Source organism: Ooceraea biroi, chromosome 9, assembly GCF_003672135.1.
Source record: "Ooceraea biroi isolate clonal line C1 chromosome 9, Obir_v5.4, whole genome shotgun sequence".
NCBI lineage: Eukaryota > Metazoa > Arthropoda > Insecta > Hymenoptera > Formicidae > Ooceraea > Ooceraea biroi.
In genome coordinates this window covers 6,893,636-6,909,250 of record NC_039514.1, presented here as the reverse complement: position 1 = coordinate 6,909,250, position 15,615 = coordinate 6,893,636, and the positions used below count along the sequence as shown (strand labels likewise).

Sequence of the window (15,615 nt, the reverse complement as noted above, 5' to 3'; positions counted from 1 at the left end):
TTTTATTCCCACCTGCAGCCCACCACATGCAAACGCAACGTTATTTAGTGGGTTATTCGGTGCGCAGCAGCCATTTTGCCCGCCCGCTTGAGCGCTGCGCCCTAACAAAATAGAGGATGGATACACTCGCATCTTGCGGCGGATTATACGTCCGCGAGTGGGCGTCTGCAGTTTAGATATTACCAGGGTGATATTTAGCATTTCACGTGGGAAATCGAGTTACGTTTCGGATACATTTGCACCAGAAATCAGTAGCTATTCGCGAGGTACGCGAAAAAATCAAGCTAAATGTTTTCGCGGTTTTCTGCCTGCTCGGCCGGCAGATATTGCTGCGCGACGAGGAAACGTAATTGCGCGAAAATTAGCGTATTAAATAACAACTTACAAATACAACTTTATTTTTAATTTAAGATGATGAAGCGATGAAGATCGTGAAAAGAATGCTGATGCGTACGAGAGGAGGATCGAGGAACGCGCGTTGGAGGGACCGCAAAAGTAATCAAACGAGACGAATAAAAAATAGTGAGTTGTATTGCGGACTGTAATAAATATGTAACATATATATATATATATATAGGTATCTGTAAGCGCGATCGAACAGATCAAATTAACGATCACAGTTGCTGGATTGGCATAAAAAAAAAGAAGGAATCTCTCTCTCTCTATATTCTCATTACGTATACATCCTCCCGCGAATCTTACGAATTACACGGCTCACGCACACGCTCGCTCAAGTAGAAAAATAAATCTCAACGCTTTAAAATCCAACGCTCGACAGTTTGCGAACGACGCACATACTTAATATGCAGAATACACACACGCGCGCGCCACGGGGAGGTGCGGTGATCTTCCGCGTAATACTACACGTTACTTATATATTATAATACAGTAGTTTGCGTTACGCTTAAACTACGTTAAAGATTTGATATCCGTTTAAGATCTAAAACACTACCTAGTAGCTGGAGGAACCCTCGCACACGAGCGCTGCTTCATTTCGTCCGATATCTTCGCCGTGGACGCGCGCGAAGATACGCGTTATCGCGCAGCGCCGATCCGAGTCATTGAGTTTTCATACTTAGATTATGAAACGCTGGCGCATCCTTTTCTGTACAACTGGACTGCTTTCTCTTCATCCGGCGCTCTTGGGGAATCGATCGTAAGATTTCCTCGTTGATTCTGTATCTTTCCAACGTGGGAGGAGAGGCTTGCTGCCACGTCAGCGTATTGTGACTATGTATAGACAGCATAAACGTATGCACATATTGCAGAGGAATCATCTTGACTTGTTTAGGTCTCTTCTAATTGCAGCGATTTTCTTCTTAAGGCCATAGAGATATTCTGAATTTCAAGAAAGGGATATTTTCCAAGACTAATGGGGGACCAAGATCGGTACGTCGATCTTCCTAGCAGATATAATTGAAGGAGAAGCGGCGCAGCGGGAAGTGACGAAGACGTAAAAATTCGTCTCGTTGCTCGGCAGCTGGATCATCAGTCTCTCACTGTCTACAATGAAGTCGCATCTTTGAGTTGCTGGCGGCTCGTACGGGGTTTACGATTACTCTCTTGAAACAAAACGCTTTCTCCTTTTACTCATTCCTAATTACAGCAATCTCTGCTCCCGAGTTCTACGGAGTCTCGTACGTCTCTACGGAGGAAATCGCCGGTTGCGAGCGAGCGTTCGACGCGGAGTTGCACGCGTCAGACGCGTCTGCATCTGACAATCCTGACAATCTTCCGGGAAGCCGGGGAATCGCGCTCGGCGTCTGAGCACACCCTCACAAAACACACGTCACCCGGTGTCTCGTAGTTAACTCTAATTGGCACGCACAAGTTAGGAGTTTCCCCAAGCGAGTCGCACTTCTGAATTGCCTTCATTTGAGCGTTATTTTGAGCTGGCTGCAAGTTTGACTCTCGCGAGCACCGTAATCGGCGGAAACTTCGCTTACGCGCGTAATTACGCTCCACGCGCTACGGGCCCGCAAACCCGTTTATTATGTTGCGATAATAAAATTTGGCACACTAACACACGAGTTCGAGTTCGGCCAAGTTTATCACGTTACACGCCACCAAATTCGAGAACGTTGGGATTTCTCGATATACCCGGCGCTAATAACAGGAATAATAATAATAACAACAACAATAACAACGACTGCTAACTGAGAGACACGAGAAGCACCTACGGATCAGCGTCGGATCATAATCTGGTGTTCTTGCCGATCTCGTTGGTCACCTCGAGGGAGACGTTCTTCAGCGCGTTCAGCTTCTCCACGTAATTGCTGTCCACCTGCAGCTTGCCGCTGTCGTCCACGAAACCCTGGACCCTGGTTTCGTGGCCTGGAAGGAGAGGTGCCACCTTCTCGACGCTACCTGTGCTGGCTGCTACCGAACACAGGGTGGCGTTCGTCGTGTTGATGGGGTCGTTCTTGTTGCCGAGAGGAGTGCTGCGACCGTACGCCCTCAGTTTCCCCGGGAACAGACCCGCCAGCTTCCTCGCTATCGGATGCAGCAGGTGTTCCTCGTACTTGTCGGCCTCGGCGTCGGCCGTCAGCAGGCTCACGATGATACCGACGATGACGGTCGTCATGCTGCCGATGAACGCGTAATACATGTACGTGATCCCGTAGAGGACGTCCAGGGGATTGGCCGACTCATCGGCCGTGAGCGACTGCGTCATGTTGCGCTGAACGTCCATCCAGCTGGTGTTACTGGGCGTGGAGAACTCGGACTCTAGACTGATCGGCTTGGTCACCCAGGAAGAGAACGTCTCGTTATGACAGTTCTCCGTCGACAGCGGCAGCGTGTCGACCTTGGTGCCCAGGCTGAGGTGACCGAAGGTGATCCACAGAGTGGTAACGTGGCTGAAGATCATACCGGCGGCGGCGCCCTTCCAATTGGCGCAGGGCACCAGCATGGCGAGGATAAAGACACCGAGGAGTGGCCCGGACGTCGCCGACGTCATCAGCATCGAGGATTCTATCACGCCGGACAGCATGGCCACCAGGAAGCTGATGCCGATTATCAGCAGGCCGTAGATGACGCCGATGATCTTGATCACGCGCACCTGCTGCGTGTCCCGGAGATCGCTCAGAGCCGGGATGTGGCTGAGGAAGTCCTCGAAGGTAACGGTCGCGAGAGAATTGAGATTCGACACCGCCAGGGTCAGGGCGCTGTTGAAGAGGGTGGCCATCACGAGACCTAGCATTCCTGGCACGTTGTGGAATTTGTCCTCGACGTAGAACGGCACGATCTCGTCGATCTTGGAGATGTATCCGAGACTGAGCGGATCGCAGTCGGCGTAGTTGGCGAATATCACCATTCCGACGACCCAGGACAGCGAGAAGAGAATCATGATGATGGGCATGTTGGCCATCATCGTCCTGCAAAACGAAGAGAATTCCGTTAGGTTTACGTGGCGACTTGGCGGCGAAGCTCCACCGAAAGCGTCAAATTACAACGACAATTTGCAAAAGATTGATAACGATTGTAATAGCGCCAGGCTCGCGGTGGCAGTGTGTAAACGGTGGTAACTGCTGGTATAAAGTGGATCAAACGGTACAAGGGTCGCCCGCTGTTATGCAAATGCGCGGTACACTCGAGTAAAAATTAACGTTACGTAATTATCATTTGCATCTTTTGCACGCGTGCTTGTCTTGTTGCGATCTTTTTATCACACTTTTTTCTCTTTAAACGTGTTCACGTAACGGTTTCTCACGCTCGCGTTATGGTTCTCGAATGTCTGCATACACACCCGCGCAACTACACCGCTGAATTTTATTTGCTGAAACGTATATGTGTTTAAAAGCGGCCGCTCTAATTGTAAGCGGAATTGAACAATAGATAGAACGCGATGGTGATACCGTATCACCGTAACCAGATGCGTGAGATGCGTAATCGCATCCGCACTAGAATCGCATCTGCATTAGAAGAATATCCGGTGATGCCGATAAATATCTATTACACATTACATCCAGCAAATAATAATTATTATTAATAATAAATATTATTATTACTATCACTGGCTTATTTATACTCATTTTTATTGAAATATCAATAAAAATGAGTATAAATGAATGTATTATTCGCACATATTACTCTTTGATCTTCTAGATGCTTGTTAGTCTCATTGCAAAATTCCAAGACTTGCACTGGGTCAACTATCGATCAGAATCTGTCCAGAAAAATCGTTATCCAATTTTATTTGTTCCCGTTAATTACTCCCTTCGACGTGACATTTTAAAATAAATTCTGCACAACGCAGATGCGTATCAGACTGCGTCCTTTAAACGGGTCTTGACGCAGATTTGTACAGACAATGCGCGCCTATGCGATGACGACATTTATTCTACTCATCTCGGTGTTACGAGATGTAACACAATGAGTGGCGCAGCAGCACCTCGTACCTCTCCGGAAGAACTCCTGTTACGCAAAAGTAAAACTGAAAAAAAGGAAAAAAAAACTATGAGCGGCCAACAATTGGTGAAAGAACCATTACCATGAGATAAATGAGCGCGCGAGTACAGGTGACAATTATATAACGCTGCATTCTTATAATCGTTTCTCAACTTCTCGGATGATGGAGTGCGCTAATAAACGTCGCTATAAATTTTAACGATGCGGACAAATGGAAGAACGCGCACGGAGCAACGTGGAAGAAAACAAAACTGGAGCGGTAACAGACGGACGGTAATTCGGCTCTCCAGCGTCGCCGAAAAGGCGAGGAAAGCGCCGTAGAGACGTAGCCTGGACCAAGAGCGTTAACTTGTTGGACTTTGACAGCTTTCAGCGGCTGCGAGAAACGAGCTCGATTAATCACCCATGAGCCGCTAATTAATCTGGCAATCTCGAGTCGCAAACGCGCACCTGGAATTCGCGTTAACGCACAATTCGAGCAATCGAGTCGGCCGTCGCGACGTTAATTAAAACGCCCGTGCGCCGGAGGTCCTTCCCTCTGCGAGAGGACCGAGCGTAATCGCCCTCGCGCGCGTACAACTCGCCTGCGACATTAATATACATTAGCGCGAGTGAATCCGGTGCGGAAACGTAAGTTTTTATTCGTCTCGTGGTTGCGCGACGACGCTCGTTTATTATAATTTCGCGTTGTCCCTCGGCGGCGCCTCGCATGCGGACCGGCACGACAAATGACGTGGAGAGACGTTTTAAAGCGGCTCCATTCTTCATCATTCCGTACCAGCTTCATCCCCTCGCGCCGCCGAGACATTTACTCAGCCGTTTTAATAAACGGCCGTGGCACACGTGCAGGGGGCGGGAGGGCAAGTGGGTCTTACCCCGGGAGCGTATGTCGACGACTCTTGAATTGATATCACAGACCTTATCGAGAACGCCGGGAATCTCCCTGCTGAAAGTTGGCACGCCGCCATGGACCGGCTTCCCCATGGACCGCTCATTGATTAGGTGGTAATAGTAACTGTGGGTACTACTTCCTAAATCGGCCCGATCGTGTTTTCACTTCCCGCCGAAACTTCCGACACGTGAGGAAGATCAACGAAATCGCGGAAGATCATCGTCGTGAGATGAACTTTCGATCTTGATGAAGATAAAGCTGCGCGCTCCTCGAGCTTTGCTTTGCGATAATTTGACGACACGTAGATTTAAGTAAAACGGATTAAAAACCTCACGATAGTCAAAAGGAGTCTTCATGATTGGTTTTATTTTTATTTGTGTGATTTATTTGGGAATATAAACTGCGATATTTGAGAGAATATCGTTCCGAAGATAACTATGTTAATGTAATACGCGCGCAGCGGCTTCTCAGCTTTCAAAATAAATAAATTGCCAAGTTACACTTGGCGAATTTACGCAGCACGGTGAAAACGGATCTGGGCTGGTTGGTGCAGTTTTCGCGAAATTCCAAATAAATATAAATGCAGATAAATTCCTAGGGGGTTGAAGTGCCAAGAACACCCCACGGACCTGTTCTCGGGTTATTTTGCCCGCGATGCGGAAGTATTCACTTGGGCTCCTTCGACGATACATTTGCGAGCAGTAAAACTTTACGAGCCAACGTGATACGCTCGTTCCGCGCGGTGTCCCAGCTCGGATGCGCCGGCAATGTAGCCAATTCGTGATTACGTGGGTTTTTATTCGCTTTCGATTATTACCGGGCTGAAAAAATGCTGCGGACTGTTACGTGCGACGTACTCGCGCAGCTCGCGTGTCGCCGAGCTTCGTTCCGGACACAATTGCGCGAGTGCGCCGCGCTGCTTCAGTAGCGCAAACAGCGCTGTGCTTGCATGACAGAGTAAGTCCGAAAAATAATGGAAGAGCGCGACTGAAATTGCAATCGACAACGGTGGGAGAAAAGGCATTTCCTAAGGCCGAATGTAGTAATGCGCGCGGGCGAAAATTTCAGAATTCAATTTCACGTCGGGGAATGCGCTCGTACATCACGCGAAAGTGACATGACATTTTGCGCAAGAGCATGCTTTCAAATTTTTTATGAAAAAAAAGAGAAAGGAATTAGAATTCCTCTCGCGCTCTTGTTACGGTCTTCGCAAATACTGTCAAGAAAATTCACGCTTTATTAAAGCAGCGGAATTCATCGCAACCGCTGCTTTCCGTTTTCTGCGATTCCGTAATCGCACGAAGCGCATCTATTTACTTTTCTCTGACCCAGCAAACAACTAAATGCACGGAAGCTACCGAATTACACCGAAACCGCGAGAGATATTGAGGATTCGCGAAAGCTGATGTATCAAAACGGCGAATGGAATTACTCGCTGTAAATCTTTGCGATAATTTCAAACGTGTAACCGGCGGACGATGTGCGATATAAATTATATTTCTTCGTCAATTAAAACATCTCCTGGCGATGCGGGGAGGCCGCGTCTCGTAAAAGGACGTGCGTAAAGCTATACTTCCTCCTGCGATATTTACCGCGATCTTCGGTCGTAAAACACGCTTTACAATAATTCATGAATACTGCTTGCCGATTCATGAATATCCGCTCCTCGCTGGCGTCAATTCCATCCGCAAATCGAGACTCGTCGGTTTAAGATAAGAGTCATTTGCATGACTTAATGCGAATCATAATTCACGTGTCTCGCGTTGATGAATCACTAGTCAAACCCAGGCGGCTGCAGCGCGAAAAATTCAACGCGTCACGCGCAAATAATAAAGTGCGTGTATCAGGTGTGACTGAAATACGCGAGAAGGCAGAAGGAAAGAATAATCTTGTTTTCCAATGCAATGGAGAGCGCATTTGCGCGTCGAGAAATATTTCCTTCCCCGAAGACGTCTCCCTGCGACGCTTGAAATAAAAATTAACTCGTATTTCGTACGTTACGTTATTGCGGATCGCGCAAACCGGACGCCCTGTAGAACGTTAGAAAATCACGAAACCGAACTGACAGAGACAGCGCTCCGAAGTTCAGGGTTGTTAAACCTCACGTCGTCGTCGTATCACGAAACGTCGTATCTCGTGACGCAAACGTCACGCTCGCTCGCGCGAAATCAGGCATTTAACTCGCGCAATCCGCCGTCGTACGTAATACGTAATTTTCGTAAAGCACGTGCTTCGAAAACGCGGCGTTCAATTCACATTTTGCCGGCTGCGGAAGTTTACTGTCGCGTGCTGCCCGCGTCATTATTTCGTAACAGCGTTGCGGTCATAACAACAATGCGTACGCAAAATATGCATATGCTGCGACGAGACACTCCTGTCTGTATTTTAAACAACTTCACGGGTTTGTCGGTAGAATTTTGCAACCGTTGTCGTTCGCTTGCCGCTCGCTGGCAGCCGCACATTGCCATTTTTTATCTCAGTCTCGAGTCTATTTCTGAAGCGCAATCCCGCTGTTTTTCATTGATTCTACTGTTCCATCGGCTGTGCTACGTGTGTGTGCGCGCGCGCGCCTTTTATACTCGCGATTTCCATTTCCATCTCGCATATGCTTGGGATGATAATTCGCCGTGCATTTTGCATAAATCACATTAAATCCTGTAGATCGCACGACAAATTGTGCGTCACACGCGAGTCCGTCGTTTACCGTTGCATCGCGCAGCACTGCAGCAGCGCAGAGGCGCGGCTGGCGGATCTGTCGATTGTATTTTCCGCGCAAACAAGAAGAGGGAAGCTCACTTACTTGACAACCTTCCGCTGGCTGGTCATGCTGCAGTATCTCTGAACAAAATTCTGCTGACATCCGAAAATGGATAAACTCATGAAGAGTTGACCCAGTGTCGCCGACACTGTCGTCACGCGGAGAGTCGGGTCCATGTCAAAGCTGCAAAAAGAGACGAGTGTCTCGAGTGAACGTGTCTCTATTTTATCGCGAGGGATCCGAGGGCGCCCGATTACTTGATAGATATAACTAGACTTGACAAGAGAGAAAGGAAGAAAAAAAAAGAAAAGAGAAATGGAGCTCCGGATTTTTTGTCCGGAGGAAATTCTGAAGACGCGGAAAAAGCGCGCGCGGAATAACGTTACGTCCGATGGGCGGAATGTAATAATTTTAAATTGCGAAACGCACGGCGAAGAATTTTAATATGATAAAATTCGCGTTTTTAACATTGTGCACTCGATGCGTCGGTAGTTAGTTTGAAATTGTACATTTTTCTCGAGATTAATAATTGTTAAAGTTCAGGCGGCAAAATAGCAACGGGGAATTCCGCGCGTGATTCTGACGTTTCAGTAGATTCGCAACGAAATGAGAATTGCATTACATTACGCGCGCGCGCGAGTTTGCTGCAGTGTCGGCGGATAATTAACATACAGAAGGCATACTTGAAGAAGTCCAGGCGTCCGCGTTCGTAAGTCACATTGAGGACGTTAGCTGGCCCGTTCACGCCGATGGTCCCTTGCACGATGATCACTATGGACACGCCGATCATCGCGAGACCCTGTATGACGTCCGACAGAATGGCGGCTTTCAGGCCACCCTGAAAAAATCAGCGTGTAAACGTTAAATATCTGCAAAACGAGACGACGCCAGTCGTCTAGCGAAATAATTCACTCGCTATCAATAATTTCTTTTTTTTCTGGCACTTTTCGCGTTTCTGCTGCTGCAACATTTCCGCGTGGAAGCGCGATTTGTTCAAACAACACGTTTGTTGTTGCAACAAATGCACTGTATTAACGGGTGGTTTTCGCGGGATTATTATTTATGAATGTGTGTCACACGTTTCTCATTATCTGTCGTGGTGACATTTTCGCGTGTAATTGCTCGCCCGTTCGACCGTCCGTCCCATCTGCATGCGCGCGCGATTGTTTCAATTTTCAACGGGACGAATATAAATATTTTGCCGACGGAATGCGATTTCGTTTCCAGCGGCGAGCTAACGTTTACTAAAATTGCGGAATCCTATTTGCCTGAGAGAGCCGAAGTGTCAGGAAATTTACGAAAATATTGTTTTCGCACATTACGTTCCCGCGAATCGTTTACCTTTAAAACACCGAAATCGATATAATTTTAATTTCCGACGAATTAACGCGCCGCAGATAGAAAGAGAACAATACATCTTAAGCCAACATAATCGCGTTTTCCACCCCATCATTATTATTATTATTATTATTATAAACGAATGCAAAAACATTTTCACGCGGGCGTGCATATTACATCGCGTTCGAAATTTCGCACGCATGCCACGTGATTTTAGTTTATGCAAACTCAATTTACAGAAAACCCGCGCGATTTATTACGTCCCCACTGTTTTTCCAATTAAATCCTCGGCGGGTTTCATTATTCCGCGTTTGCACTTTCCATTCGGAAAGCCCGCTCGACTGCGAATCTGCGAAACGTGTGGTACGTGACACTACGCACGTGCACGTGACGTAACGCACGTGTGCGTGACGTAACTCGCGTATTTCTTACCATGATCGTGAAGGCTACGGAGATGGTCGTGATGCCCACGATGCTCGCCCAGTACGGAAGCCCTATCACCGTTTTCAGTGCCACGCAGGGGGTGAACACCGTAACTGCCAGGTTCAGAAGGCTCCGTATGACGTAGGAAAAGCTCGCCAGACATCGGACTAATTTCGACTTGAACCTGAGGAATTCGCATAATTATTATAAGGAACACGAAAGATCCGGCGAGGGCCTTTGCTTTGCTTCGCTCCGACGATCGTCACGTACGAGGACGAAAACATTTCCTACGTGTCATCGCGAATGTTATCCTGGTCCAAAGTACGGTATTCATTATTATTCACCGCACAGAGGCAACTTTTTCTTTTTCTGCGAACTGCAATGTTGGTTTACGCGCGTTAATTACGGCGACGCGTCTCTTGAAAGCTCGAATTATCTGTTTGATTTAATATCTCTCGGCAATGGTCACGTGGCGGGTGACGAGTCATCACAGTGTTGAAATTTAATGCATAATAATGTATAATTAATGCATAATGTACAATTGTGCGATTGGATAACTCTATCATTTTGCGTTATCAAATCAGCAAGCAACGTCAGTAATAATAATATAATAACACCGTCGCGACGCGGATTTTCATAGAGTGCAGCTACGACGAGACAACAACTATGAACGAAATTCACACGAAATTCGCGAGGGGGAAAGAGAGAAATAGCGTGACACGTGGCGATGTCTCGGTACTCGGGGGCCGGAATTACCTCATGTCCAGATATTGGTAGACCGAGGTGATACCGAGGCTGTAGTAAACGGGCACGAAGATAAAGCAGACGATGGGATACGCCAGCAGCATACCGTACAGGGTCTCCCACATGGCGCTGCCACGATAATACAGCTCGGAGGGGTAGCCGAGGAAGGAGCGGACGCCTAGAGTGCCGCGCGCTATTGACAGCATCATCGCGCCCATCGACACGGTGCCGGTGGCGAACACGTAATTCGCCTTGGTCTCCTTTTTCTTCGTCCGGAAGTTACCCCAGAGCGGTATCACGAACGAGACCACGATGAAACCGATGAACACCACGTAGTCCACCACCATGGTCGTGACTTGGCTGGTCATCCTCAATGATCCGCACTCTCCCCGTTCACCTCGGAATTCGCTTCACCGTTCGTGATCGATGCTCTCACGTCGTCGTCGTCGTCGTCGTCGTCTCTCTCTATATATATATGAGCGAGATTATACGAAGGGTAGCTAGACAAACAGAGTTTGTACGCGTGTGTGCGCTGATTCCTATCAGAACTGTCGCGTCCTCTTGATACGTGCGGTACGCGAATCCCGATTCGGCACGGCGATACGATACGTGGTTTCCGAGAGATCGTTCGAGTCGTCGGACCTGTCGATCGGAAGTGCTGCTCGCGAGAGAGAGGAGCGGCTCGAGCGATGCCTCCTGTCTGATTTCCGTCTGATCGGTGTGGATCGGATCGGAGTGGAACGTCGTGAGAAGGAAAAGGAGGAGGAGAAGGAGGAGAAGGTGGAGGAGGAGGAGGAGATGATGGTGACTCGCTTCCACCGTGGAGGTAGCACACGAGCGTGATAAGTTCCGGTAAGAGATAATAACGGGAGCTCGCCGGTAACGCACGCTTATATCGCGGTCGCGTGCGCGCGCGTAGGTCTTGTTACGTAATCTCACGTTAGACAGAGAGAGAAAGAAAGAGAGAGAGAGAGAGAGAGAGAGAGAGGCGCACTAATTTGATTCAATACGATCAATGCGGCACGATCAGAGCGACGGCACGTATTGACTACCAACGTGGTGAGGCACTTGACTTTATTATGCTAACGACCCAGCACGCGAGAGAGAGAGAGAGAAAGACGCGGAAAGGAGACAGACGAAGAAATGACGATGGCATAGAAGGGATGACTGGCAGAGAAGGGGCAAAAGTGACGAAAAGAGGGAGTCCGGAAGAATATGGGAGCTTCTTATCTTCGGCCGTTATTATTTATCGGTATTGTCAGGTCGACTGTTGTGGCAGAACTTCTTATTGAATTTATATCCTATTCGTCTGTCCAAAGAGGGGGCGGAATGGTACGACGAGCGTAATTGCCCGAGTAAATCATTGCCGCACGAATTTGTGCAACGGAATCGTTAAAAAATTTAATAGCGCGCGCGCTTACGTCAATTTCTGTAATTTTCGTCGATTTACGTCAATTTCTGTTTTCGCCGAAAGGTTTCCCGCGTGTTCACCATGCATTTACGCCGTTCACCGCTTTGCAGGTGTATCCATTTCAGCCATTGTATAGCCGACGTATTTCGCTAAGCACGCTTTAACGAGAGCGCGACGTCGGCGTCGTCGCATTTGAATATGCATAATAATCCCATTGTATGTCCGCGCATTGCGAAGTGTTTCGAATATTGTTTCAGACAAATTGTTCCACGAACTGTGGTTTTTTCCCTGCCGCTTCCGCGGCGCAAATTAATTGATGCCTCGCACCGCGTTTATTTATATATTCCGCCGTCGTGTATTCCTCGCGGAATAAATTAACGAAATTGATGTATCAGGAAATTGGCCGCAAACCTCGAGGAATCAACAGCGGGGAGCGTCGCGCGTATATGTATACGCGTCCATACGCACATTATTAATAGCTACAAGAAATGTACAACGGACGATGTCTGGATTTAGCCTGCTGTCACTCGCGCCACATTGTCCGAGCGTGAAATATTTCGGCGTCGAAATCACGTAAGCACGAAAAATTGGCGAGCACTCTCGCGCTCACCAATCTTCGTCGGGACCGACAAGAAAAAGAGAGGATGGCATTAACTATAAGGTTTACCAGGTAAACGACGGCGTGCCCGATGGCGATGTGTGCCGGCGCGTACATAATTTCGTCATAGTTTTCGTTCCAGGTGAGCATAAATAGCCTTGCCCAAGGCTATGGTATTTAGCATCAATTTGTAACGCATGTGAACGCCACGTGAGCGTGAGGTCATAGACATTAGGCGAGGTGACATGTGAATGAAAGCAGCCATGCGAGCTAACAGCGTCAATTACTTAACTTCGTTCGCGCGATCGAGAGGCGCGATACAATTTAATAATCAATTAAGACCGTCGTCGATCGCTATTCGCGCGCAAATCTCAATCGGCAATCTCGCGAATGTTCAAGAGCAGGGGCAGGATAATTGCCGCACTATATCACGGGAGAGAGAGGAGTTTTTCGGCGCGTGTAATCGTTTATAACCGCCGGTTATTTTAGTTCCCGAAACTTTTTTATTACTCCGAGTCCGAGGCGCGTTTATCGCGGTAGCGCCATAAAATATAGTTCGTAAGGAACGGAACACTCGGCCCTTAGGAATTAACTCGAAGGAGTTACTGCTACGGGAATGATCGGCTCTCCTTTAGAGCCGGCCACTTATCGGCGAGATGCTGAAATTCTGATGCACGCCGCACGGACGCCGAGAGGATGTTTTTCTACGTGTTTCGCTGCGTAGAATTCGTCTCTGTAGTTCCCCCGTCTTTGATGGAGCTCCGCAAAAAGTGTTGTTTAGCAGACCACAGACGTGGCACACACGGATCCTGCCGGCGTTTAATAATCGGTGCTACGATTTCCTTCGGACGGTGCCAATTACGCGATTACGAGTCTGCGATTACGTCACCTCGCCTAATCATCATCTCCAAACCTTGAGATTTTTTTTACTCCGATGCCGAATCATGGTCTGGACGCCGGCCAAGTAAACAACTTGTCCCAACGATGGGAACTTCGCGTACCTTTATTAATAAATGTAATTTAATTCGTTTTTTCATTAATTAAAAGTCGGTAATGCGGAGTGCGGCGCGAGAAACGGAAATCCGCTTCCACGAACCGTACGCTGACGTAGAAATTAGTTGCTTCCTGCTTTTGTCCGCGTGATATTTTACTTATTTTTTCCCGAAAAAGTCTGCCGCGTCTTCTTCGCCGTGTACCATCGTATCCACTGATAAACGGATACGTCTGTATAAACCCACGGCATTGGATGCCACAATTAAGCCTTATGGAACTGCCGCCGTCTTTGACTCGCGGGCGAACAATGCTCCTCTCTGGCTCGCTGGCGAGCCCGAGCCACCACAAAGATTCGCAAAATTGAGACGGGAAAGCGGAGAATTGCGCCTGGTACTCTCCTTCTAGCAGTAAAGTCTCCTCCACCATCACCTTCTCCTCTTCCTCCTTCGTCGGCCGCGAGCGCGCGCGACCACTTTCCATTTTCCAGCATCCAACTTCGTTCCTTATCCCGTGGCAATGCCATGGTCCGCTCAACACGGGACAATGCTGTGCACACAATGCACATTTACGCGATATGCGTTTGGTGCGCAAAACGACAACGAGGACTTGGCCGGATGGTGTGCGCGTTAACGCGAGTGGCCAATGAGGTACCAGCCTCGGCAGAGCTAACACAACCGAGAATCCATTGTATCGCACTTGGAAACAATGGGTTCGCGATCCCTTCACCCCTCTCTCTTCTTTCTCTCTCTCTCTCTCTCTTTCTCTCTTCCCCGCAACTGCAGCCTCTCTGACCCGTTCTCCGTCCACCCCCTTTCGCCCCGGCTCCATTTTTAGCACGCTTTCCCTGCCCGCTGTTCTCCGGGAATGTGAACACTTCCTTCCATCTTCCGCAGGTTGTACTTCTGGCGGATCTCACCCCGCGCGACTCCACTTCCGTTTTCGGCTCTGATCTTTTTCGATTCTCGATTCACCCTGTTCGTGTATTTCGTGCGTCTTCTCTCCGCTCGTATTCCCGCCGACAAACGTCGACGAACTTCCGCCCGCTAGAGCTGAGAAATCGACAAAACGCGAAGTCGAGTGCGAAAATCGCGGCTAAATGCTCTGTAAACGGTACCGCGACGAGCGAATGCGGCCAACTCGAGCGGAACAGGTGCCGGGGATACGTGGCATTATCTCACGACTTGCCTTTCGAGTCTCCGGTCATGGGGATGCAACTCCTTTGGATTAGCGATTCATGTAGTCGCGTTGTTGAACGGGCTTCGGTAAATCGTGCCGAGATTTGGTAAAGTATGGTCGCGCAACGTGCTCGCCCGATGCCCCCGTTTCACGTAAAAAGGTGTGCGTGACACATTAATATTGTGCAACTTATAATTTCGTAATTATTTACATAATTATGTCTATAAATTGAGTAATATACACATGTATAATTCAATTTATACAGTCTGCGATTTATACGCAATTATATATAATTTTATAAATTAAATGCGACATGGTGGAGAGAGAATAATATTATATTATTCAATTCATACAATAACAATATCTGTCTGTTAGTATGCTCTGCCTATTATTGCGTTAACAATGTACGATCTCGTTCTTTAAATACTGGAACACGAAATTCCCCCTCATAATGGTTTTAATTAAAAACGCGCACACATACACAGGCGCGGACGCCTAATGCTATCAAAGACCATTTATTGTTGCTAGCAAATCAATGGGTTTATTACGACAGGCTTGATTCTATCTACAATTAATGATGAAATATCATAATGACGATATCAAATGGAATAGCTGGCGCCGCAATTATTCATGACTCACGATCAGACAAGAAACCCGTTTGATATCGCAGGTATAGGAAATAAAAAAAAGAGAAAAACAGAAATAAGATTGTCAGAAATCTCACATGGTTAATTTACGTTACGCCGATGCGACAAACAGACGATAAATCTCGCGGAGGTGATGGGGGAGGAGAAGATGGGAAAGAAGCTCATATCGGTGTCGGCAAAGTACATTATTGTCTTCCGTATATTATTCACTCGCATGCACCGGCA

At 47.9% G+C, this 15,615-nt stretch overlaps 1 protein-coding gene across 6 annotated transcripts in view; it reads right to left on the bottom strand.

The window, feature by feature from the left end:
* Positions 1–513: 513 nt before the first annotated feature.
* The window catches only part of LOC105279074 (sodium-coupled monocarboxylate transporter 1), a 54,490-nt gene continuing 39,388 nt past the window's right edge, over positions 514–15,615 (bottom strand). For 5 of the 6 annotated variants that reach the window (XM_011338616.3, XM_011338613.3, XM_020031545.2 and 2 more), the window contains 5 exons: positions 10,578–11,030; positions 9,831–10,005; positions 8,744–8,898; positions 8,103–8,243; positions 2,195–3,377 (listed from right to left, as the gene is read on the bottom strand). In XM_011338616.3, the coding sequence (XP_011336918.1) occupies positions 2,195–3,377; positions 8,103–8,243; positions 8,744–8,898; positions 9,831–10,005; positions 10,578–10,933 (2,010 nt within the window). In that variant the 5' untranslated portion in view covers positions 10,934–11,030. Of the gene's footprint in view, positions 3,378–8,102; positions 8,244–8,743; positions 8,899–9,830; positions 10,006–10,577; positions 11,031–15,615 lie in introns of those variants that run through there. The other variant, XM_020031546.2, reaches the window with a different exon arrangement.